This window comes from Rhinoderma darwinii, chromosome 1 (assembly GCF_050947455.1).
Source record: "Rhinoderma darwinii isolate aRhiDar2 chromosome 1, aRhiDar2.hap1, whole genome shotgun sequence".
NCBI lineage: Eukaryota > Metazoa > Chordata > Amphibia > Anura > Rhinodermatidae > Rhinoderma > Rhinoderma darwinii.
The window spans coordinates 301,121,166-301,148,676 of record NC_134687.1 but is presented as its reverse complement, the minus strand read 5'-3'; the positions used below and the strand labels follow the sequence as shown (position 1 = coordinate 301,148,676).

Here is a 27,511-nt window from a genome sequence, read left to right as displayed (position 1 = left end):
TGGGGAAACCCGCAAATAAACCACAACCATTCTGCTGCGTGTGAACATGGCTTTCTCACTAAAGACGTGGCGAGGAGAGCGCTACGAAGAAGCCACTCCACTAAACCAGCCGTGACTCCACCCACACGCCCTCTACCGTCCTCCCTCTTAACCTGTGTGTAAGGACCCCGCTTTGGGTGTCCACGTATCGCCTGTCGCTATTTGATTGGCTATCCTTGTGTGTCCTGTAGGCCCCACTAATAGGTGTCCATGTAGTGCCTGCTGGTCCCCAGCTGCTGAGGAAGCTGTAGGCATTTGCGGTTTCGCCATAGCACTAGTTCCCGGCCAGTTCCCCCTTTATTACCGTTGAACAGCGCTTTCTCCTGAGCGGCAAGATGCTGGAAGAAGCCGGAGAGGTGTTTGATAATATGCTGAAGGCGTCTTTTCCTCTGACATTCATCGTTTTCATCCCGGCTGTGCTGCTCCTCGTGTCTCCTCTGCAGGCTGAGGCCGCCCATGAGTTCACGGTGTACCGCATGCAGCAGTATGACCTCCAGGGCCAGAGCTACGGTCAGTGACAGTCCACGTCTGCCATGTTCTATTCCGCCGTTGTGTCCGGCAGGGGTTAATGAGTGACCGCTGCGGCGGCTCTATTTACCATAGCGTGTCTGTCTTTACAATTTTTAACTGTTTGAATTAAGACGATATTTAGGTAGCATTTGATATAATTTATGTAAAGCTGGACAGATGACTGACACGATATTCAGCTGATTTGATAGGTGTGGTGACAATCTACAGATCAGCCAGTCAGGAGAAAGAGCTATTGTCGCCCCTAATACAAGCTGTCAACATAGACCTCTGTCAGCTCCCATCCCCCACATGCAGTGATCAGGCAATCTGAGCATGCAGATTTATGGCTGGGTGTCTGATCACCATCTTGTGTCTTTGGCTAGCTGAGCTGATCACCTGTTCTAGAAAAGTAAAATGTTCTTGTAGAAATCTAATTTCCAGGATGGGCACACACAATCGATTAAAATATGCGCGATAAGCCTCATATTTATTACAGCGCATCAGATAAGTGTTATTTTGGCCTCTGCCGTGCTGATATATATCAGTATACCGTTTGTTTTTTTGTTTTTTTAAAACCCACAAAACTGGAATAGCGTAGTAGACTAAGTTAAACATGGGAGCCTATACGTGATGAATGCCACTGTATGCGTGTATATATACGTCAGAGAGCTTCCCCGGTGCCATAGTCCCGGTAAAAGCACCAGGTAGCAGTCTGCCCAGGGATTCCAGCCCTGGGGAAAGATCTTACCTCGCTGTCCGTATGCTCCGCAACTCCGGCATTAAGTTTGTGACATCACTGTCCATATGTGACGTCAGGAGCTTCATCTGAGCCAGAGTCTCCGGGCAGAGCGCTTCCCATGCTCTGGACGGGGATTCCGGCATTGTAAGCTCCTGACCTCACCATCCATATATGGACAGTCAGATGAGGAACTTCTTCAGGGCCGTAGACCCCGGGCACAGCGCCTCAGATAGTGCTCTGTCCAAAGGGTTCAGGCAACGCACCCAGTGGGATACATTACAGCCTTCCGTTAGAGATATACCTTGGGAGCCCTGATCTTTAACGGAAGGAGAAAACCTGATGTAAAGGGGGACTAAATGTTATATCTCACCCCAGTTCTGGATTCTCAGCTACACCTACACTTCTCATTACTGCTGTATAATCTCCATACTGCTGCAGCTTATATATATATATATATATATATATATATATATATATATATATATATGAGAGCAGGGTCCTCCTCTTCTCCGTGTGCAGTGTATAGAATACATGATAGTATTTAGGCTCTGCCTTCTAACTCAGAGAAAACTGACATTTATAGAGAGAGCCTGCAGAGGGGAAACTGCTTAATAATGCCGCGTAGAAGTCCTATAATGGGCAGAATTAAGTGTTATTACTCATGTACACACATATGACAGCTTATTCTAATAAATCATTAATACGACCGGTACGCTGTCACGACTTTTGTCCTCCCCCCCCCCCCCCCCGCTATCACCACAAAATTAGAGGTAGAGGAGACAAGTTTAATCATACCCATCTCCGCATTCCTGCTGAAAGCCACACTAGGGAAATAAATCGAATACTTACGCGCCGAATGTGAAGCGTCTGGCTTCTCCACTACCCCTCTGATATGGAATGACGGCTCCACTAGTCCTCAGTGTTCTACGCTGTGCGATCCAAATCTGATCTTCGGACCAGCTTATGTTTCAGTTGGGGTTGTCTTGTAGCGGAGCTGGGTTAGATTATAATATAGCAGTATGTAACCTCTACTGGAAAACTCATTCTAAACAAAAGGCCATTCAATTCAATATAGATTTCCATAGAATGTTGTGTCAGAGATCTTTAGTAAATTTACATTTCAGCTGAGCCTAAGGGGTTCAGCCTCCCTATTGAGGACCACAGCTTATTGATCCTGGAAATTGGTGGAGGCCAAGGACTGTGCTGTTCTGAAGTGCACCTATGACGTGTCAAATAATCTGGGATTTCCCTTTTAAGGTTCACTCATTTTCATTGACTTCTGGATGTTTGAAGAAATCGTATACTTACACTAACTGACTTGTGACATTTGTTTTGTGCAGGTACCCGGAATTCGGTTCTTAACACAGAGGCTCGTACAACAGAGGCAGATGTACTGAGCCGGCGATGCGTGCTCATGCGCCTAGTAGATTTCTCTTTTCAGCAGTACCAGAAAGCGCTGCGCCAGTCAGCAGGTGCAGTAGTGATAATCCTGCCGCATGACATGGCAGCTCTGCCACAAGATATAGTACAGGTTGGAAATCCTTTCATATTGTTTATTTCCGTTTTATCTGACATCCATTACAATTTCTTCTATACAAGACCTAGTTTGGAGAGGAGACTAGTGTCATACCAGCTACATTAAGATGCTCATTCTGATGGTAAGGTAGTGGCTTATTCCCCTCTCCACAATTACATAAACATGCACGCTCGACTCATTGTGTATGTATATGGGGTAGTCAGGAGAAATAATCAGTCCAATGAGCGATCGACCAGCAGTTATTTAATGTGTATGGCCACCTTAAAGGGGTTTCCCATGAGAGACATTTATGATATATCCACAGGATATATCATAAATGTCAGATAGATGCAGGTCCAGCCTCTGGGACCTGCACCTATCTCTAGAACGGGGCCCCCTAAACCCTGTTCTGCCGCTCTGTGTTGCGGCAGAAGCATGTGAATTCCGTCCATGAATTAGAAAACCGCGTAACTCGCTGAGCTATGCTTTTTCTGTAAGTCCCATAGAACTGAATGGTAGTTAGAAAAACAGGATAGCTCGCGTGCCATACTGCTTCCGTAACTGCAATTCACTAGTATGGGAGTTACGGAAACAGCATAGCTCAGCGAGCTATGCTGTTTTTTGTAACTCCCAACCCTATAGTCAGGAAGTGGCCGGGGAGGCAGAGGGAGCAGAAAATGGTAGAATGGGTTTAGGTGGCCCTGTTCCAGAGATATGTGCGGGTCCAGGGCCGATTCTGGCTTTTCTGCTGCCTGAGGCGAAAATTAAAATAACGCCCCCCCCCCCAGATTTTGATTGACATCCCCCTGGCTGTTCTACATCACTACCAGCCTCCTCAAACTTTTGCGAATGCGCCGCTGCCTTGTACTCCCCTGGCATGCGCGGTGCAGCGATGAAGCCGGGCAGAGTACACCTCGCTGCATGGTGCCTGCCCAAGTAGTACAAGGCAATGGCGCATCCAAGAAAGTTTTATCAGCCAGGGGGATGCCAATCAAACATGGAAAGTTGGGTTTGGAGGCAGGACTATGTGACTCTTCAGAATAGCGGCACTGACCGCTATTAGACTGGACTTAGACTGGGCCGCCGTGAAAAGGCAACAGCCTAGTCTTAGGCCTAATACACACGATCGTGTCCCACGGACCTATGTAATTGATTGCTGTATAGTTTTGCATGGTATAAAACTACAGCTCCCAGCATGGCCTGAGAAATGGTAAGGATATGCTGGGAGATGCTGTTTAACCAAAAAAATATCATATGATAATCATACCACCCATCATCTCGCTGCAGATCATACAGTGACTACAGTGCTGATTAGAGGCAGAATAAAAATTTACATTAAGTGACTCGCCGTTGACATCTCAGATTCTAGTTCTTTTTCTCTTTTCTTCTCCATCCGGTCCAGACTTCTATGATAACTTCTCCTGGCCACAGCCCATTTCTGCAGTTTTCCGCTCAGATGTCTTCAGCTTCTCACTTTTAAAACATTTCTGCACCTATAAATGAGGATACAATTCTCAACGCCCTTAAATATAATAGCGCCATACACTGCACCGCTAATTATAATCTCGCCATACGCTGTGTCCCTGATTAAAATAGTACCATACACTGTGTCCCACACACACACCATGCCCCCTGTGCTGCCCTACATATAGCTCTCTATAGATATTGCTCCACATATAGCCTACTTCTGTAGATTGTGCCTCACATATAGCTCCCCTTGTATATAGTGTCCCACATATAGCCCACACCTGTAGATAGTGCCCTACAAATAGCTCCCCCTATAGATAGTGCTCCACATATAGCCTACCCCTGTAGATAATGCCTCACATATAGCTCCCCCTGTAGATAATGCCACTCCGTTTTATTAGAAAAAAAAACTTTACATGACTCACATGATCCCGTTCCCGCGCCGTCCGGTGGCAATGCAGACCGGCTCTCTTTTGGGGCTGAACGACGCAAGTGGCGCGATGACGTAATCGTGCCGCTTGCATCGTTAAGAGGTGATGATTGGCAGGGCAGAATGACTTGCCCCACCAGTCCGCTCCTTTCAACAATGGAAGCGTCATCACGCTGCCAGCGTTGTTAAAAAGCGCTGATTGGCAGGGCAGAATGACTTGCCCCACCAATCCGCACCTTTCAACAATGGAAGCGTCATCTCGCCGCTAGCGTTGTTGAAAGGCGTTGATTGACGGGGAAAGTAATTTTGCCCTGCCAATCAGTGTCATTGTAAGGCGCTGAATGGTCGGGCACGGAACGTGCCCGGCCATTCTGCGCTTATGCATGTAATTGTATCTGCGTCCTATAGAAGCAGGTACAATTAGTGCAGAAGGGGGTGGCTCATCTCGCCTCATGGACGGTGCGGCCCTGTGCGGGTCCCAGTGGTGGGACCCGCATCTATCTGACGTTTATGACATATCCTGTGGATGTATCATAAATGTCTCTGAAGGGGAGAACCCCTTTAATGGAAAACAGCCCTAAAAGTTAGGCTCTAGCAGGAAATCTGCATGCACATTGACTAAGTGGCTCCTGGGGTTTGTTCAGCCCAGTTATACATATACAAACCAAATGTAGTAAATGACCTTTTAAACTTACGGTGCCTTGTCTAAATTAGTACTGGAACTTGGAGAGCTCTTATTAAAGCGGTTGTCCCAACTGAACAATCTTTTAAGACTCAGTGGAAATCAGCGATGGGTGGGGCTCCTCTAACACCCTGGGATTGGCTGTTATAGATATGGAAAGCTGAAGTGCCATTTCGAATGCAATACATGACAAGCTGCTCTGGCTAATAAAGGGGGTTTTGAGTGGGCGACACCTATGGTGCTAGTATGCCCTGTTAGGTCGTATAGAATAAGGTTGCTGTGATTTTTTTTAGTTTCGATTTTTGCAAAGGTTGAATTGTAGGAAAAATAAAACCAAATTAACAGCAGTTCTAGTAAGCTGAAAATTTTTATCATCCATAACTGGCTTTAATTTTTTGTTTCTAGCAATTTATGGACATAGAGCCTGAGATGCTTTCAATGGAGACTCCGGTTCCGGTTTACTTTGCTGTGGAGGATGCAGAACTTCTATCTATATATGAACAGACACTTTCAGCTTCTGCTAACCAGGGCACCTCTTCTGCTGCTGAAGGTGAGTTAGTGTAATGGCAGTTGACAAAACTTGACTTTGTGAATGGATCTCTCAGGTTCTAGGGTTTGTTTAGACTACAGATTTATGATCCAATATGTTATTTACTGACTATGCCATATTTACCTGTGTAGTACTCCTTCACACTGCTACTGCAAATGGTTTCCAGATGGTGACAAGTGGAGCTCAGAGTAAGGCAATCAGTGATTGGCTGGTAACCAGCGTGGAGGTGAGTGTATGTTTAAGGCAAGATTTTAATCACAGTATTTCCTATGATGCTGTGAAGCAATGTCATCTGAGTGAGATCAGTTCCACTTGATTAGTAAACAAATGCGTGTTCTACAATATATGGCAAATACTCTTTGAGCTGTGTTGCCACCATAGCCCGCTCTGCCCTGGTACCGTCACGCCCCTTTACACTTTCCTCTCCCACCTAATCTGATCGGCGCTGTAATGTAGATAACAGTGGTTTTTATTTTGAAAAACGATCATTTTTGACCAAGTTATGAATAATTTTAGATTTATGCTAATTCGTTTCTTAATAGACAACTGGCCGTTTTTTACCTTTTTCCAACTGGGCGTTGTAAAGAGGAGTGTATGACGCTGACTCAGCGTCATACACTTCTCTTCATTCATGTTTAGCTGTACTCACAGCACAATGAGATCACGCTGTGCTGACACTCCGGTAAAGTTAATGTGGGAGTGACTTGAGAGTGAATATACATTGCCTCTAGCCAGGATGCAATGTCTATTCACACTCCCGGCACTTCGGTAAAGTTTCTGTGGGACTTACTCACAGCACAGCGTGATCTTGATTGGTCAGCGTCATATACTCCTCTGTACAACGCCCAGTTAGTAAAAAGTAAAAAAAAACGCCCAATTGTCTATTAAGAAACGAATTAGCATAAATCTAAAATTGTTCATAACTTGCTCAAAAATGATCGTTTTTCAAAATGAAAACCCCTGTTATCTACATTACAGCGCCTATCACATTATATAGGAGATAGGACACTTATAATCTGGTGACAGAGCCTCTTTAACTGTCAGCTGCTGTATGGGTGTGAGTAGGAAGCTGACTTGGACACGAAATTATCAGAAGCTGGGTGGTCACAAATTTGGTCTTCCAGCACTAGACCAAAATTATGGTCCTTACGAGATTGTACCCAACTCCAGCCCATATAGCTAAGGCGGTCCCAGGGTACTGTCCATGCTGTTTTAGAAGTTGCCAGGAACCAGAGGATATGCTTCATATGATAGCGATGCCCTAGAGCGTGAGGGCATATTTTTTTGTCCTGACCCTCACTGATTACAACTTTGTTAAGAACCCCTGGAAGGCCCTAAAAATCTAATATACCCCTCCAGTGGCGTAACTATAGGGGGTCACAGCGGTCGCAATTGCGACCGGGCCCCGAAGCCAGGGAGGCCCGCGGCCCCCCGCACCACATCAATGAAAAGTTATTTTAGTAACTGGGGCCTATGTAATAAACTACACGGGCCCCTTAATAGTACCAACCTGCGGCCGCGCCAGTGCCCAGCCATCACTACAGACGGTCAGGTACTGGATCGTACCCGGCTCTTCCCGGTACCCCTGGTGGCGGTGGGTAACGGGGAAATAATGGGGGCTAGTGTTAGCCTCATGTCTAACATTAAGCCTAGTTTTCATAATGGACCTGGTCAATCAGCCAGCGGAAATTACTAAGGTGGTAGTTTAATATACTTTAGAAAAATACAAACACATAGAAAAAATATTTTATCGAAATAAAAATCCCACACGCACAACTTGTTATCTATTTTATTGAGAATTTAAAAAAAAAAACGCAGTCCTCGAATCCGAAGTAGTCCAACATCCGAACCTGTAAAAAAACACAAACACACACAAATAATTAGTTAAACATAAAAAAGCAAAACAATTATTATTCTTACCTTTCCTGGGTCCAGTGCTGGAGCCGCAAAGTCAGCGAGCTGGGCCCTATATCTAATCCGATCATGTGTTATACTGTCTGCTCAGCCACTGTATCTAATCCAATCATGTGTGATACTGTCTGCTGAGCCACTGTATCTAATCCTATTCATAGTTATAGGGTTGTAGTGCTATAGATATGCTGTCTCATATATATATATATATATATATATATATATATATATATATATATATACATATGTATTGGGGCTATTTCCCCTGACGTTTCAGGACCTTAGCGACGCCCCTGGCTTCTAGTTCTGCATCGTTGGGTCACTTAGGAGACCCAGCGATGCAGCTGAAAGCTGCGGGCTGTCGGCCATGAGAAGTTTGGGTGGGGGGCAAGCCTGAGCCTTTAGCTACGCCCCTGTACCCCTCCATTCTCGTGTTTTAATGTCTTTTATCTTGCTGAACGTCAAACAAACCATGTCATGGAAGAAATCATCTCTTGACTGCTGAAGTTAAGATACAGATGTCCTGGTAAATGACTAATGAGAAACTGACGGCCATACTCCTGGACAAGGTGGACAAGATTTAGTCTTGATGATCCTCTTGGGCTCACTATGTCAGCAATAACCCATTTGCTTATCGTTCACTTTCCCCTAGTTTCTGAATGGAACGGTGGTTTTTGCTAGTTTTCGGCTCGGGGCTGATAGGCTCTCGGTCTTCTCCCTTCTACTTTTCCTCTACTACTTCCTTTTTTCGTCTTTCTTCTGTGTCCTTGATGGAATTTCTCTGTGGCCGTAGTTTTAATTGATTATTTTGGCTTTTTGTGCCTAGTTTTCTGATTTATATAGTGCCTTTCTCCTGTGAACAGAGAAAAAAAATTGTTTTTATTAATGCGAGCCTCTGGGAGACATATGCCTAGTAGTCCGTCACCACATACTTTAATGGTATCCATTTAACGGATATGTCATTAACTCTTATGATCCCAGTTCATGACATATCTGTTTAATGAGTACTATTAACGTGTATGGTGACGGACTACTAGGCATCCGACACACCCTACGTTTAATGTATATGTCTGGAGCTTTTCCCTGGTGTATATGATCCCCGCTCCATTTGGTGCCTGATATAATTTTAAATAAAGGTACAGAGAGGAGACCTCATCTCACCTCAGTAGGCATTGCCACGTGCATCACTGTGACGCTGTCCAATCTGACAGAACATTCTCACAGCGATGCAGTAAACGATTGCCACGTGTTTTCTGCCTCCCATTGATTTCAATGCTCTGAGATAGGGCATGACGCTTTTTGTTTTTCACGAGCAGTCAAAAACCTCCCGAGTGGAAAAAAAAGCGCCTCTACCTCCCATTAACCCTTTCATGACCGAGGGTCATTGATGCCCCTGTGTCCAGGTAAAATTTTCCATTTTTGGTATGCACGTCTTTAGACGATAATATCTTTGGAACCACTTTGAATATCACAACTGTTTTTACAAGACTTATGAGGCTTTCATTTTCTAGATTAGTTTAATTGTGTTCTTTAATTTTTATTATGAGCAGGCAATTCACAAAAAATTAAAGAGCAACTTTTTTGTAAAATATAAATATATATACACACACTCACACACTGTAGAGCTCTGTAACAATTCGTTGTCTTCTCTCTCCATCACTCTGGATCGCTGTGAAGAGAGAGTGAAGAGGGCTATATACACACGACCGTGAAAAAAATGTCAGTCAACAACAAATCAACTGTCCGTTTTTCATGGCAGTTTTGCATTAATGTGTCTCAAAATTTTAATCCATTTCCCGGCCGTCTGACCGTTTTTAACCGGCATTTGCCATCCGTTTTTCATGGACGTTAAAAAAAATTATGAATTTTATTCGTTAGGGCTTTTTGTCCCAACCCCCTAAAAACACCACAGTGCCCATGTAGATAGTGATGCAATACCACTGTATATAATGCCACATTGAATAGTGCCAGTGCCCACTGTAAATAGTGCCATAGTTCTCCCTGTAGATAATGCCCACTTAGTGCCACACACAGTTTCCATGTAGATAGCGCCACAGTGTCCCCTGTAGAGTGCCAATATAATACCACAGTACCCATGTAGATAGTGCCACACCCCCTGTATATAGCACCCTCCTGTAGATAGCCCTACACCCGCTGTAAATACCGTCACCCCCCTGTAGATAGCAAGATCCCCCCTTTATTTAGCAAGATTCCTGCTGCAGATAGCGCCACCCCCCCCCCCCCCAGTAAATGGCACCCCTTCCTGTAAATAGCACCACTGTAGCTCCCTTTAGGAGGGGAATCCCTCTGGCCGAAGATTCCGCTCCTACAGGAAGCCCCTGATGTCTCTGTCCATATATGGACAGGGACGTCAGGGGTTAACTCTAAGAGCGGAATCCCCTGCCAGAGCTGGGATTCGGCTCCAGGAGTAGCCCCTGACCTCACTGTCCATACATGGATAGTGACACCAGGGGCTTCTCCAGTAGCGGAATCCCCAGCCAAAGTGTCAGCAGGGGATTCTGCTCCTAGAGAGAGCCACTAACGTCACTGTGCAAATGGACAGTGACGTCAGGGGCTCTGTCTAGAAGCGGAATCCCCGGCCAGTGCGATCTGGGTCAAACGCTTTTTGATCACAATGTGCACTAAGAACCTCCCTATTGTAAGTAGATTTAGCAGTAATGCATATTTATTTATATTTAGCGGTTTAGGTGGCATTCATGTTCGCAGTGTGCGGTCACCATTTTTTTGTATGCTGTAAATTTGCAGTCACAGGCGTTCTTGCACCTGCATATACGTTTTGTTTCATTTTGTTGGAATGTGCTGTTCAAACTTTTGACTTTTTGGAATGGTACCCAGACGCAGATGTGAACGAAGCCTTAGTTGGAAGCATACAATCGTCTAAAATATCTCTGAATGCTGTAGTATTAACATTACATTCAATGTAACATTAACATTACATCCGCAGACTATTTTCCCTCCTTTGCCACGTTTTACAGTAGGCACTAGGCATTCCAGTAGGTAGCGTTCCCCTGGCACTCAGCAAATCCAAGTTAATCCATCAGACTGCCAGATAGTAAAACATAATTCATCACTCCAGAGGACGTTTCCACTTCTCCAGAGTCTAGTGACGTGCTTTACACCTCTCCAGCTGACACTTGGCATTGCGCATGGTGATATTAGGCTTGTGTGAAGCTGCCAGACCATTTCATGAAGCTCCTGACACAACGTTTTTGTGGCGATGTCACTTTCATAGACAGTTTGTACCTCTATAGTGAGTGATGTAACAGTTGAGATTTACGCACCACGTGTACTTGCATTTGTCCGGGGATGATCTAGTGGATCAGAAATCTTTCAAATGGACTTGTGGCAAAGGCGGCATTCCATGATATTCTCACATTTAAATTCACTGAGCTCTTCAGTATGACCCATATTATTAGCAGTGTTTGCCTATGGAGATTGCATGGCTGTGTGCTTGATTTTTATACACCGGTTTACAGTGGATGTAGCCAAAACGCCAGAACTCAATTAGGAGGTTTGTCCACATACTGTGCATAATTTGCACACATAGTGTAAATATTCACAAAATGATGTTAGAACATAAGTATCCATGGGGGTCATGGTGCTGGGAGCTATTTTATCAGCAGAACAAAAGGCTAGTGGGCTCGTCAGGGCACCCTCCCTCCCCCTTTCGGTTCTTGTTGTTCTCTCTTCATTACAGTCTGACACTTCTCCGGAGTGGAGGTGAAAGGGAGTCAAAATTGGAAGAAAGGCAACCAATGTTTGTCTATGGAGATTGCATGACTGTGTGCTTGATTTTATGCATCTTTTTGCAATGAATGTGTCTGAAACACCTGGACTCTATAATTAGAAGGGATGTCCACAGATGACATTTGACCATATAGTGTATATAAACCATGTTTATACTAAGTAATGCAAGTATCGTTTGGGTAAATTTTCGAATCGTATTCGTAAGAATTATTTTTTTTTTATCTTTTACTTCTGTCTGCCATTAAGCGTAACATTGAAAATGTCACATACAATAACTTTGGCGTTTTCCCATGTAAGAGACCAAATCACTTTTGACGGTTAGTGCAATGTCATTTTGTTAGTCAGTGAAAGTATGGAACTAATAAAGTGTATTCTATCTTCACTGCTTACTTCTTTAGGACAAACGTTTTAGAGTATTCCTTTGCTCGACCACTTCAGTGTTCCTAATATTTTATTATTTTTAGGGACGTTTGGCTGGCCTCGGTTCAGAAGACCTTCCTACTATTGCCATTGTTGCTCACTATGATGCTTTTGGAGTTGCTCCAGTAAGTGTTCCGTCAAATAAAATCTGTGCGTCAATTTTTTTAAAATGTTTATTTATAAACCACAGTATTTCTCAGTAACCTGATTCGAAATATAATACAGAAACCTTTTAATCATATCAATTCTAAAAGTCCAATTCTTTTTTTTATTTTTTTTTATTGTAGTGGTTGTCTTATGGTGCAGATTCTAATGGTAGTGGTGTGGCAATTCTTCTGGAGCTGGCACGCCTTTTCTCTCGTCTGTATACATACAAACGAACACATGCCAGGTAAGAGATTCCCACGCCCTGAAACTTTTCGCCTTGTTTTACCAGCCCTACAGCTTGGCCTTGTATAGATCTGCTAGGAAATTATGTAAGGTTTTAACCTCTGCCCAGCAAACTATTGGGATTCTTTTTAGAACTTATCGTATAAAATGTGCTTGAAAACGCATGGAAATACTTTGTTTTATTTCCTAACTTTTTTACTATTCATGCTGAAATATTAAATAGAACACAAGAGAAAAAGGAGTCAGAAACTATTAAATAATATAAATTGCCAATGGCATAGAAAAATACAAATTTTATTGGACAATACAAATAACATGATTAAAATTAGACTACAAATCAAAGGAAACTGTATATCTCCAATAGTATAGGAGGGGAACTCGGGTCACAGTAGTAAGACAAATAACACTACAGGCAGCAATTTCGATCAGTAATTCTGAGTAGTTGCAGTATAATGGATACAAAAAAAGCGAAGATTGGCTGCAAACATGCACAGTATAGCTACATATCACCAAAAACAATGTGTCTAATAACAGGCAGTGAGGAGTGAACACAATGGTAAACAGAGAGAGTCTCCGTAAAGTCAAGCCTGTTATCTAAGTCGACATAGAGTGTTTAAACTGAACCTATCTTAAGTGCAAAAAATAGGTGTATCGATAGATATGCAAAGTAGTATTACAGGTATTAAGGTTGCAGGCAAATCAACGCTGGTACTGACCCATATGGTTCCACGGATATAGTAACTCCCAGGTGTGGAGAGACCCCAACGCGCGTTTCGCGTAGATGGCTTTCTCAAGGAGCACCCCTTGAGAGCCATCTACGCGAAACGCGCGTTGGGGTCTCTCCACACCTGGGAGTTACTACATCCGTGGAACCATATGGGTCAGTACCAGCGTTGATTTGCCTGCAACCTTAATACCTGTAATACTACTTTGCATATCTATCGATACACCTATTTTTTGCACTTAAGATAGGCTCAGTTTAAACACTCTATGTCGACTTAGATAACAGGCTTGACTTTACGGAGACTCTCTCTGTTTACCATTGTGTTCACTCCTCACTGCCTGTTATTAGACACATTGTTTTTGGTGATATGTAGCTATACTGTGCATGTTTGCAGCCAATCTTCGCTTTTTTTGTATCCATTATACTGCAACTACTCAGAATTACTGATCGAAATTGCTGCCTGTAGTGTTATTTGTCTTACTACTGTGACCCGAGTTCCCTTCCTATACTATTGGAGATATACAGTTTCCTTTGATTTGTAGTCTAATTTTAATCATGTTATTTGTATTGTCCAATAAAATTTGTATTTTTCTATGCCATTGGCAATTTATATTATTTAATAGTTTCTGACTCCTTTTTCTCTTGTGTTCTATTTAATATTTATTGGAGTTTCTATTGTTACTGGGGAGTTCAATAATAAAAACCGCACCTGCTGGTGACTTAGCCCATACACTCTATAGTCCCATGAGACATATGTTGATAAAATCATGCTGAAATATGACCTATTGTGTATATGCATTACGTAATGGTCATTAAAGCTATTTGTGGGCATCATGCCACCATCTTCAGGCTGCGTTTCTCTTCTCTTTTTGGTGACTTCACCAGCAATGAGTTTAGTAGACCAGTACTGAAGTTACGCATGGCAACATCACAATATAGTATTGGGAAGTATAGGTACAGACTCGACTTCTCAGCCCTGACCAGACCTCATAAAAGTAGGGACATTTTTTTAAGCTGTAACAAGTTGTTTCTCTTAAATTGGTTGTTTAGGCGCCATGCACACGGCCGTGCCCATAATCACGGCTCGCGATTGCGGGCATGGCCGGCCGCGGACAGCCACCCGCATTTGCAGTTGTGCTCCCATTATAAAGTCTGGGAGCACAGTCCGTGAATAGCACTTGTACTATATTTTGCTGCGGCTTTCTACGGCCCGGACACTAGAAGTGAATGGGTCCGTAATTGACGATTTTTCCGGTCATGTGCATGGGGCGTTACAGGTCTTTCTGCATATGTCTGGTCGAAGTATGTGTACATGTCCTATTTGATGTTAAGGGTGTATTCTGCCAATTATTATTTTTTCTTGCTAGTGTCACCTGCCCTTAACTACACATTTCTCCCATGCACAGTTACAATCTGCTGTTTTTCGCATCAGGAGGAGGAAAGTTCAATTATCAAGGAACAAAGAGATGGTTAGAAGATCATCTGGACCACACAGGTATTGTAGCATGTAGAGCAGAAGCAACATTAGAAATGGTACTATGATAACCATTTCTGGGTTGGTCAATGAAGTCCATGCCCAGGACTGTAGAGTCAAATAGCATGTGTTTTTCCTAACTAATTCCTTCAGAAAGAAAACCGTTGCTTCTGCTCCACTTTAAATGCAGGGGTTGGGGACTGTACTAGAGATGGCACGGTGACCTCCGGAATTTGAATGTAGCCTCTTCTCTTTTTAGATTCAAGCCTTCTTCAAGACAATGTGGCTTTTGTTCTGTGCCTGGATACTGTCGGAAGCAGTAACAGTTTGCATCTTCATGTCTCCAAACCTCCTAAAGAAGGCACTGTACAGCATGCTTTCCTCAAAGAGCTGGAAATGGTAGTTCAAGAAAGACAATATTACTGCTTTAGTTCACTAATAACCTTTTCCCAAAAAATCGAGTCCTTTCAATGGTGAAGATTTTTCTTTGTAACAAGTTTTATTTAATGTGACCTCTTGTCTTTGCCCAGGTTATTTCAATCCAGTACCCTGAGGTGAAGTTTTCCATGGTTCATAAGAAAATAAACCTGGCTGAAGACACACTAGCTTGGGAGCATGAACGCTTCGCCATCCGCAGGCTTCCATCTTTTACTATCTCTCACCTAGATGGGCACCGTAGTGGCTATCGCAACAGTGTTCTGGATCTAAGGTGAGAGAGTTAGAAGAATGTTTTCTACTGTTGTGATGTAAATGTACACATGCTAATAATTGTTCAGAACTAGGAACACTGTATGAGGTTTAGCTTCACATCTAATAATTAAGAGACCTGTACATATATTGGGCTACGTCTCCTTTAGGCCACGTTCCGATGTCGCAGATTTATGGTGCAAAATCTGCACCTAATTACAGTACACTATATGTGAATGGGGATTTTAACATTTCCATCCATGCAGAATTCAAGGCATGCTATGGATTTTCAAAGCATTTTTAATAATTTAATAGAAATACTTTGTTTTTTTGCACAGAATTCTGGGGGATATAAAATGGCATCTAATAGCACAGGTTCACTTTTGGAAAAAGCGTACTTATATATTGCGTTTATTGTCATTTCCTGAGCCAAACTAGTTGCTTTCCGTGCAAATTAACCAAATTGTTTCGACTTGTAATGGGAATGATTTGGATAATTCGGATATATAAGGGAATAGCGACAGTATCAATGAAATTATCTGATATGAATTGAATATTCGTCATCGTAGATCTTTTCTATGAAAGCGATTTTTGTACCCTAATAATGTTAATGTTTTCATTTGTGTGAATTGTATTTGTCCTTTAGTCAGAAAGTGGAAACAGAGATTCTGGTCCGTAATACTCGTATTCTCGCTGAAGCGCTAACCCGTGTCCTTTATAATCTCACAGAGAAGGTACGTTTATAAGGTCTTCTGCTTTGATCTCGATGATTTGGCCAGCAGTCTGTATTCACATTTTGCTTTGTCCGTTTACAGGGAGCTCCATCTGACCTACAGATCTTTACACAACAAATGGTAAGCTGGGGAAACATAGGTCAGGTAAATGGAGAGCGAATGGCTGCAGAGGCCTGAGAGAAATAAACGTTGGCGTATCTGTGCCTAATGAATCAACGCATGTTTTGCTCAATCTTGTGCAAATGAAATGCTTTGAGAAGGATACCATGATCAATACTTCCATCATTGGCTCGATGTCTTATCTAGAACGTTCTGTATTTTTCCTGCAGCAGGTCCAGAAGGAGCAGTTAGAAGCAGTGATGCAATGGTTGACCAGCCAGCCCCGCGCAGCACAGCTGGTAGACAAAGACAGCGGTGTACTCAACACTCTGGAATATTACATGAGCCGATACCTCAAAGATGTCAAACTTTATCACGTCAAAGCCGATAAAAGGTAAACTGGCAATAAGGTTTTGGGGATTTTTACTTGGGAACATTTTCAGCTTTGTTCTTTTAAGTAGTATGAACAAACACACTACACTTACAGATATATGTAGACCAGAGCTTTTTATATTCCCAGATTTTTCTTTCCTGTTTTGAAGTTAACAAAGTGCCCATTACCTTGAGTTTTTATCATAGTTCACTGGAAATGGTCGTTTAAATAGCAGCTATTTGGTAGTAATGCTTCTCATTAGGCAGATTGGTGTTCAGCTACAGTCTGCAATTGTATATCTGTTTTTAAAGTAATTGCATTCTGCTAGAATATGCCATTATTTACTGAGCGTAGGGGGTCTGACTGCCAGGACCCCCACCTATTCGTAGAATGAGGGGGCCGCATTGTAAGTGAAGCTCTTTCAGTGTTTCCCTGCAATGCAGGACAAATACAGAAGGGGGATCTTGATCCCTCATTCTCCGGATCAGCTTGGGTCCCAAAGGTCGAACCCCACCTATTAGTATGTTATGGCATATACTACTCATATACCATAACATGATATGATGGGCATACCCGTTAACAAGATTTTTGAATCCTGGTATAAATTTGCATGTAGTTTTTATGTTGTCTTTTATAATCTTTATTTCTGAGAGACAAATCTGCTCTTCTTTCCAGTGTATTTGTCAAATATATTTTCTTTTTGCAGAGACCCAGAATTTGTATTTTATGATCAGCTGAAACAAACCATGAATGCATACCAGTGAGTATGGATTTAGTCAAGACTTGCCTACTAAGCTGCAATTGCCAATAATTTCTCTGTTAAAAAAAACATATTACTCGTGTCATTGGGGGATAAAGAAGACCGTTGGTAAAGGCTTTTGCCACTTGGAGGCACACAAAGCGAAATAGTCTTAACTCCTTAACTGGCTATACCCCTCCTGCAGATACTGAGCTAATCAGTTATAGGATAGTGTCCATAGGAGGCAGACTCTCCTGTTGTGCATCACCTGGGAGCTGTAGAGAGGCAAGAGGCTTGAGTAAATTGGGATTAGGTGAGTATGCCCTCCCGCCATGCGGCAAGTTTGGAGAATGCAGCTTTCCTATAGACCTTTCTCCACCCACAATGTAAACCCAGTAGTCTCACCCTCTCTTCTATTTTCTTTTTCCTACATGGACCCTTTCCCTCTTCGGGGGGGGGGACTCTGCTACATGATCGCTGCTTGCGTAGTACTGCCGATTTTAGACCGGTAAAACGTCAAGGGTGTACTGCGTATGCGCCGATTATGAAGCCGAGCCGCACGCACGTTCAGGAGACTACGCGGCCAGGCGTGAAGTTGCCTATTACACTGCCTGGCCCTTGTCAACCAATGTAACGAGGGAGGGTTGGACTAGTAAAAGAAGGCATAGCATTTTGTAGCAACGGTGATGCCCTTGTTGCTCCAAAATGCTAATTTGCATATACTGAATAAAACTGTTTTATCTGCAAAGGAGGCACCCATGTGAAAAAGGTAATAAACGTTAGATTCAGGTTGGCCTACTCTATATTACCCTGTTGCTAGTTTGAGAGGTACATTTCTGGTGACAGACTACCTTTAAGCCTCTACGTGAGATCTCGCTCTGACTTCTTGGTAGGAAGCTCTTTTGGTCACACTGTCTTCCACCAGATGTGGAGGATGATGATGGTTTGGCCATCTAATGATTTTACTGGATGGCTGTCTTATAATTGCAAATCTAACACATCGTGAGTAACCTTCAAGGATTACTCTTCTACCTTCTGATGGCTTCTCCTAGCTGCTTCTACTGCTTGTGTAAAACTGATTTAGCTCCGTTTCTGCAGATGAGGTATAGCCTGTGTAGGAGGAGCTATCACTTTTGGCTTACTGTTGTCTGCCTCCTAGTGGCAGCAGCCTATACCCACAGTCTTCTGTGTCCCCAAAAGTACCTAGCGAGAAAATTATTTTGCAGGTGAGTAATTAATAAATAAGACACTTTTTATGTATTGGAGTGTATGTGTGCTTGTTAACTTATGTATATCTATATTTTTTTTAACAGAGTAAAGCCAGCAATATTTGATCTCCTGTTGGCGATGTGTATTGCCGCTTACCTTGGTCTAGCATACCTTGCTGTTCAGGTACATGGAAAACTTTATGACTAGCTGCTTGTGCACCCTTTGACGCTGCAGTTGCTTCTATCAACATTCTCTAAATTTCAAACTGTATTTAATTTGTGGTAAATTTAAATTTCTGCCCGTTTTACACTCGGTAAAGGACATGATTGTAAACTGTTTCAAAATTACTGTGTGAGAAAGACCTGAAGTACTAAAGGGTGGTGATCAATGTCATTTATCTATATACAAAGTTGAGTAACTGATCCTGACTTATAGACTTTGTTAGGGTGTGTTCCCACGTTGCGGTCAAATTTCTGTTTTAGCCTCAGTCTCTTTCAAAATGTTGTCAATACAACAAAAATCTTAACATACACCACGATGTGTAACCAGACCCTTATAGTCCGAGATGATCTCCCAGCTTTCCTTGTTAGCTCTGTCCGTCCAGAGCTTGCTTTGGTGATTTGCGTTCTAGGAAGACACTGCAGTGTAATCTGATGTAGGAAAAATATACTGGCTCACTGCATTATAGAAGCTCCGCTAAACTGATAGGCTGTGAATATGTATGTGTAAAATGGTACTTAAGTGGGTTGTCCACTTTTTAATTTTTTCTATTTATTTATAGAATAGGAAATCATACATATTTCTAATAAACATGTATTTACAATTCTGCTCCCATACCTCACATCAGTGGAGTTCTGTCTAAAAATTAAAAAAATGGTATAGCCCACAGATTTGTCCATAAAAAAAGCACCCATAGGATAACTGAATGGACAGTTATGTGACCACCGGCATTCAGGTAACACTGTCCAGGTATCTAACAGGTTATTGAGGAGCAGAAGTTATAAAGTATTTCTACCTCCAGCAGCATCTCATCAAGTCTGTCAGTGTCTGTGAGGAGCAGCTCTTACAGTCTTCTCCCTGTCTGTGTGTTTTTTTCTTTTTTTAATTTTAACTTTGTTAACAACATGCCAACAACTCCGAGACAGGCAGTTATTTTTAATAAATCATCTAGAGACTGAATACAGGCATACTCCTATTCACATAGCCCATATTGCTCCAACACGTTGTGTTACATGACTGACGCCATGTTTAGTCCTATTCTGTTAGCCTGTGGATGCATTACACCGGATTAATTTGTGGGCTATACCATTCCACCGTGACAGGGGCCCCATGCACTATAAGAAAGGTATGTGAGCAGAATTTCTAATACATGTATAATAGAAAACTGTATGATTCTGTATTCTACAAATGATTGAAAAAATAAATAAAAACTGGACTCCCCTTTAAAGGTGAGCCTGTTGATTTAATTATAATCAAGTTGGTCTGTGTACTAGGTTGACCTTGGGACTACTTAAGGCACTCAAAGGGTAGCTGTTGCCATTAGCACTAAATCAAAACACTTCTTCTTTTACATTTTTAACTTGAAATTGGGAAATGCAGGTTCCTCCTGTTCTTTCTTTTACATGTCGCAGCTTTTTACTTTTTTTTTTCTTACTTTTTTTTTTTTATGCTTGAATTACAGCCCTCTGACAATTATTTCTGATTTTCAGCAAAATCATTGCTTGGCCTGGTTTAGCTTTTTCATGCCTGATGTATTTGGGTGATCATATATGACACTTTTGTTTTTTTCACAGAACTTTGGAATACTTTATAAATTAGTCCAGAAAGTGGCCTTGAAACCAAAACAGTTCTGAAGACACATTCATTAGCCAAGTCTCATCCATTTGGATCCTGATAACCCTGAGAAGGGGGTTCCGCTGCCAGAAAAACCTTATTTTGTTTTAATCACTGGAGACTGAACTTTATCATGGCCCTTTAAACTCCTCTGCATGGATCTCAACGTGAAGCCTTCCTTTACTAAAGTGTTTTGAGCAGAATAGATTGGTAGTTAAATACGGTGGTCACAGGATGCAGATGTTCCCTTCTGCCTCGGAGAAACAGACTTCTCTCTGTTGGTACTCAGGATTTAACTATGTAGGTTGAAGATTTTTAAATATTTATGATACCAGGGATTATCCAACCATTTTGGCTTTTTCTTTAGTTTTTGATTTGTTTCATTCATGCACTGAATCACCCCTTTGTGACTATTTAATGAAAGATGAGGATCAAAGTTTAAAATGAACAGTGACTTAATAATTATGGAAATAATAAAGAAAACCTAAAACAACTGACCTGAATGCATATTCATACAGTCCTATGCCAATCTACAGCACGGCATCACATTTTTATGACTGCAAGGGGTTTGGAATGGAATTATTACGTGGAAGAGTCTCCGAAGCTTGGACACCATACCCATGTAATAAAAAGCAAACTTTGAGTTTTAATTTAAAAATGCGCAGACAAGAAATATCCTGTTAAATTATTATTGCTATTAAATGGTGACATACTTTACAACAAAGTATGCATAAATCAATAGTGCAAGTGATTCAAAGAGGCTCTGTCACCACATTATAACTTGACTATCTCCTACATAATCTGATCGGCGCTGTAATGTAGATAACAGTGGTTTTTATTTTGAAAAACGATCATTTTTGACCAAGTTTTATAAACCATTTTAGATTTATGCTAATTAGTTTCTTAGTAGACAACTGGGCGTGTTTTTAGTTTTTACCAACTGGGCGTTGTACAGAGGAGTGTATGACGCTGACCAATCAGTGTCATACACTTCTCATTGTTCCAGCCCATTGTTACAGTGTGATTGTGCAGTGAAAGATGCTGGACTCGAACAATGAGAAGTGTATGAGACTGATTGGTCAGCGTCATACACTCCTCTGTACAACGCCCAGTTGGTAAAAAGTAAAAACACGCCCAGTTGTCTATTAAGAAACTAATTAGCATAGATCTGAAATTGATCATAACTTGCTCAAAAATTATCGGTTTTCAAAATAAAATCCACTGTTATCTACATTACAGCGCCGATCAGATTATGTAGGAGATAGGGAATTTATAATCTGGTGACAGAGCCTCTAAGAAACCTTGTAAACATCTTATTAGAGACAAATGCCTCTTTAACCACTTATCAGGCTCCCTACCTCCTAACTGATCACTCACTCTCTCTGAATTTACTGCTAAATCCTTCTCAATAGACTATTAGCTCACTGAACGAACAGGTTACAGCTGCCCATAGAAGTCTATGGAATAGGAAGGAGGGAGCAGAATAACAGAGACACACACATACGCTGCTGCAGGTTCTATTAAGGCTATATTCACATGAAATAAAATGGTTTTCATGGCTGTTTTCCATCAATGTGTGTCCAAATTTTCATCCATTTCCAATCAGTCTGTCCTTTTTTAATGACCGTTTGTCATTCGTTTGCCATCCATTTTTCATGGCCATTAAGAAAACCGAATGGATTTCATTTGTAAGGGTTTTTTATTTTATTTTGTCCAAGCCCCCTGAAAACGCCATAGTGCCCATGTTGATAGTGTCACTGTGCCCATGTAGATAGCGCCACACACCCCACCCTGTAGGTAGCGCCACACACACACCCCACCGGGTAGATAGTGCTATTGGGGCACCCTCTAGGAGCGGAATCCCCAGCCAGAGCTTTGCCGCCGCTCTAGCCGGGGATTCTGTTACTGGAGAAACCCCTCACCACTAAAACTAAGCATTAGAACATGAAGAGGGAAAATCTGCAAAAAAATTAATGCAAGATGCAAGTCCTATAATGGCCAGAAATCATGATATTTCACATGTACACACATATGACAGCTTATTCTGAAAAGTCACCTTAAGGGCCGATTCACACGAACGTGAATTGCGTCCGTGCAGGCCGCGTGGTTTTCACGCGGCTCGCTTGGACCAATAGAAGTATATGGGGCAGTACAGACAGTCCGTGCTTTTTGCGCAGCGTTTGTCCGCTGCGTAAAAAGCGCGACATGTTCAATATCTCGGCGTTTTTCGCGCATCACGCACCCATTGAAGTCAATGGGTGCGTGAAAACCACGCATGCCGCACGGAAGCACTTCCGTGTGACGAGCGTGATTCGCGCAAAAGCTGTCAAAAGGATGAATGTAAACAAAAGCACCACGTGCTTTTCTGTTTCCAAACATCCTAATGGCGTGTCATAATGATGGCGGCTGTGCGAAAACCGCACAGCCGCGCATCATATGCTGCTGCCACACGGAGCTGTCAAGTGGCTTTTGCGCAGGCAAAACGCCGCGTGTTTTGCGTGCGCAAAAACCTCACGTCCGTCTGAATCGGGCCTAAAGGTTAGGTACACTTCAAGATTAGGTAGAATACATAAGCTGTGGTGTTTTTAAAGTCTACTATTTTAATGATGGTAGTGTTAAGTATGTTTTATGTATGTCTCCCATTTAATCACAGGTTTATTCTAAACTGTATTTAAGCTGACACTTTCTCCTTTAATGCTTTTATAGGTTTAGTGTATCATGCGGTCTCTATTTTATCTTTTATTTTGCATCAATTCACGAAAATGATTATAACTAAAGCAATATGGGTATAGGTCATAAAATGTATGTCCTTATAAGATTATCTGGTGGCAAACCTAAACAAAGAATGAATACGTATATGTCAATGCTTGGGCTGGTATAAGGTTATAGATCTCCGTCTAGTAGCGAACTACCAATTTAACAAAACATTAGATTGCATGCACAACCAAGAGATTTTTTTAAAGATCCGCCTGTCTTGTAATAGTAGAAAAATGAAGCTGTCGTACGGGGAAGCGGCATTTACTAAATATACAATGGAAAAGGGATTGGGACCCCATTGTTCTTTGAAAGCTGCGTAGGTCTAGATAAACTACACAATGGAAACATGTGCCACAGAAAGTCTAAGATTAATGCCCCACTCTATTACACTAAGCACATCCTATACCCTAAACGCAACCAACCATTTTTATAACCAACAATTATTTTAACCCGGAACTATTTGTTTAAATTGTTCCCGATAGTGCAACAGGCTGTGCCCACATTAGGGCAACATGGTTTCTGCACAGCTATTCCCCACTGCTGTGTACATGAAGACATTTCAGCCATGTATGAGTGCGGGCATAGTAATATTGTCAGTACAAAATTGGCCATACCATTGTGCCTGCCCTAGAACAACCATAAAATTGTACCAGCCACCTAGCAGCATTGCCAATAGTGTCCATTCAAATATGTCACCCAAATCAGGAGCATAAAAATGTGCCCATCACAGAGCCCCTATAATTTAACACTTTCCTCTCCTCCATGGGTCTGAAATGCTCTACATTTCTTAAGGAACGTAAATGCTAGCAGCCACTTACATGTAGGTATCATTTGCTATGACAATCTACAATCAGAGATCCGTATAGGTGAAGACAACACAAAAGATGGGACCACAGATGTCTCACAGACACTATCAAAATTGCAGAACTACACATAAAATCAAGACACAATCACGGATCGTACAAGTGTGGAATGAAACGTTGCCGTGAGGCTGAGTGAACATTTTTATGTGCATGGTGTAGTCAGCGGAAATAGTTGTCGGCTGAACAAGTGCTATCTCTTGTATGGCCGGCTTAAAGTGACTGATGGCATATCACTAGGCTATGCCATCACTTCCTAATCGGTGAGGATCTGACTACAAGGAACTTGAGATGCTTCTTCCGACTTTTTTATTTTTTTCCATTTTTTATTTTTTTTCCTTCCCTGCGCAGCAACACTTTCTGCACCCGCTGCGTACAGAACTATGACATCTCCGTTCACTTAATTTGAGGCATGTGGCAGTTTCGTTCACAGTGGGTGGCTGGAAGTGCCGCTGTGCAGGAGATCTTCTGAAGGGACATCTGTCATAAGTATAATCAAGTTTTATAAAAGCTGTGGCTATATTTTCCAAAATACTGAATTAAAGAAGGGCCTGTCTACTGACATGTCTGTTTTAGTAAATAATTATATTCCCCATGAAATAACCATTCTGGGAAATCTTTTCTTAGAACTGTACATTGTTAATTTATTCATACATTTCTAGGAGGAACAGTACAACTAGGATGCGTTCCTACTGTCCAGTCACTAAAACTGTGGAGGGACGATCCCATTTGACAAGGGGAATGGTAACGCTCAGTTGTCCGTTTATTCATAAAATTCTAGGAGGAATGGCAAAACGCATAGTTACGTTTCCGAATTGTTTCATGGGGAATGCCAGTATTTACTAAAATAGACATGTTCTCTTTAAAGAATATGCTTGTATACAGTACTCACCCACTTTGTGTTTTTATTTTGTAATTAAGCTGAATCACTGTGGATTTCATAAGGCTTTTTTTAAAAAAAAAAAAAACACTAATGGACAGAACAAGATTATAATGTGAAAGCGAAAATAGTCTGTTTCAAGAATTAAACACCATAATTGAATGTATATGTAACTGTTCACTTAATGGCTGAGTTCACACTGGGTAGATACGCTGTGTAAAGTTACACTGCTTATCCGGGTGAAAAAACGCATCAAACTGTGGTGCAGTTTTTCGCCCGGAATGTCTGCAGCGGATAACTGCAACATTTAGCAGGCTAACCTCCTGGGATGATGTTTCATCCCAGGAGACTGCTGCAGCCTATGATTGGCTGCAGCGGTCCCATGGGGTGAAACTTCATCCCAGAGGTTGGCCTGGGGGAAGAAACACCTGGGTAAGTATAAGGCCCTGTTCACACCGGTTTTTTTTTGCAGCGGAAACTGCATCAGAAACAATGGCAAAAAACGTCCGAAATCACCTCCCATTGATTTCAATGGGAGGCAGAGGCGTTTTTTTTCCCGTTAGCGGAAAAAAAACACTTGCGGGAAAAAAAAGCGACATGCCCTTTCTTTGGGCGTTTCCATCTCTGACCTCCCATTGACACCAATGGGAGGCAGAGAAAGCATTTTCACGTTTTTTTGCCCGGGCGCTTAATTGCCGCGGCCGTAAAATGCAGCAAAGATTGTGCAGGCAGGTCAAAATCTGCCTCAAAATTCCTTCAGGAATTTTGAGGCAGATTTTTCTGCCTGAAAAGAACTGTGTGAACAGGGCCTAAGGTTTTTCTGAGTTACGTTTTTTTGTGGCGCAATTGCTGCGATTCCGAACCAGAAAAAGCAACAACTGCTATTTGTTGTGGGTTTTACCTCCCACTGAATTCAATGGGGAAAACCCGCCACAAATATGCAGCGGTTTCGCAAATACATTTGACATGCTAGGGAATGAAATTCCACACTGCAGGTCAATTTCTGAGCGTTTTTTCTGCTCTGTATTTACGCAGCATGGGGATGAAATTTGTTTTATCTCATCTACTTTGCTACTACTGTATTCTGCTGCGGCTTTTCTGCAGCGAATTCCGTTGCCGAAAATACACAGTATTTACGCAACGTGTAAACGGACCCAACAGTTGTACATTTGGACATTGCATTTTCCACATTGAAGTCTTGACTCAACGTGAACATTTTACTGTTCTTATGCGGCTCTAACTTCATGCTTGTTTTGCTTCTTGTATTCTCCCAAATTTTAGTTATTTTTTGCTGAATTTACTTTACCCCCTTTTTTTTGCAAGTCTTCCAGGACATGCTGCAGAGAAGTATCCTCACACCATGGTGCTATCCTCACTGTGCCATGGCATACTGTATGGGTTGGATGGTGTATTTTGGTGAAATGCAAAGATTTGTTTCATGGCAAAGATATTGTCGCAAATGGGCTTGTTGCAAAATGCTCAATTTTAAACTTATCGAACCATAGAACAGTTTTCGACTTCAATTTCTAGAGACTCCCCTATGGCTTTTGTCAAACTAGCAGAATAACCACATAGGCTTTTTTCAACAGTGGTTCTCCTGAAACTGGGTCTGGTGAAGGACTTGGGCAAAGCATGTGGAAAGTGCTGACTTTCCGAAGTGTCACATTGTTTCCTAAACTCCCATAATAAGTACTTGAAGCCTTGCTCCTATTGATACTAAAAGGATCCATATAGTGATCGGGGCATTGCTTAATGATGAAAACATGTATGAAGTATAATGAAATTAACAATATTGAAGACTACCAGCCAGAGCAAGTTTATTCACCTTGACCAAAGGGGAGAGATCAAGCTGACCGTGAATAAGCTTCACTCTGGCAGGCTCGCCGCGTGCAGCCGGTAAGATGAGCTGTAAAGAATGGAGGATCCAAAGGCACTCGGCACACCAGAAAAAAAGCAAGACATACTGTAATTGAAGAGAAGTAAAATTATAAATTGAAGGACTATTGTTTTATTTGTGGCTTAGAAAAATACTTCCATTCATATTTAATTGATTTTATTATGAACCATATATATTTACGCGTGCGTTTAGTTATATCAAGATTTTTTTAAAGGCTATGTACACCTTTTAAAAACAATTTAAAAATAAAAAAATTAAACCATGGATTAGTGTTTCATGCAACTTTTTATCAAAATATTATTACTTTTTGAGATACAGCTGCTTTGTATCCTGTATACAGAGCAGCTGTATCAGGCGCTGAGACTTGTCAAGTCTGCGGGACTGATGGGTTCAGTGTAAGCGTGTCCTGCATGACTGACATGCAGTATCCACCGGTTATCGATCACATCTAAGTCATGAACTTTGATGTGATCTGTAGTAGCTCGATTCTGCATGTCTGAGACACTCAGGACCCAGTCACTGAACCAGTCGGTCCCGCTGACCTGACAGATACAGATCTCCGCGCCTGATACAGCTGCTTTGTATCCTGTATATAGAGCAGCTGTATCTCAAAAAGTAAAAGGTTTCAAAGGTGCACATAGATTTTAAGCTGTCAAGTGTTCATTACTTTGTCAGGATATGCTAACAATTATCTAATGTTCACTGGGGTAACCTAAATATATCCTCTGATGTCTGCTGTAGGGGGAAACAAGGATAAGGTTAAGTGGGTTGTTTCCTGGGGATAACACCCGCTACCTGGAAGTCACTTCTCTCCTAATTCTAT

At 42.0% G+C, this 27,511-nt stretch overlaps 1 protein-coding gene across 1 annotated transcript; it reads left to right on the top strand.

Annotated features, from left to right (window-relative positions):
• Positions 1 to 235: 235 nt before the first annotated feature.
• Positions 236 to 20,788, top strand: NCLN (nicalin). Its single transcript, XM_075825438.1, has 15 exons — positions 236 to 549; positions 2,629 to 2,819; positions 5,789 to 5,933; positions 6,065 to 6,159; positions 12,077 to 12,157; positions 12,320 to 12,423; positions 14,553 to 14,641; positions 14,880 to 15,019; positions 15,151 to 15,329; positions 15,954 to 16,041; positions 16,123 to 16,161; positions 16,371 to 16,534; positions 17,220 to 17,273; positions 18,566 to 18,644; positions 20,255 to 20,788. The coding sequence occupies exons 1-15, from the start codon at positions 375 to 377 to the stop codon at positions 20,312 to 20,314; spliced, it is 1,683 nt and encodes a 560-aa protein (XP_075681553.1). The 5' UTR covers positions 236 to 374; the 3' UTR covers positions 20,315 to 20,788.
• Positions 20,789 to 27,511: the final 6,723 nt, after the last annotated feature.

Excerpts from the sequence above, each read along its gene's own strand:
- NCLN (XM_075825438.1), top strand. The coding sequence starts at position 375 with ATGCTGGAAGAAGCCGGAGAGGTGTTTGATAATATGCTGAAGGCGTCT. Across the intron at positions 16,042-16,122 it reads TTTATAATCTCACAGAGAAG|GGAGCTCCATCTGACCTACA; the intron begins GTACGTTTATAA and ends GTCCGTTTACAG. Across the intron at positions 16,162-16,370 it reads AGATCTTTACACAACAAATG|CAGGTCCAGAAGGAGCAGTT; the intron begins GTAAGCTGGGGA and ends TTTTTCCTGCAG.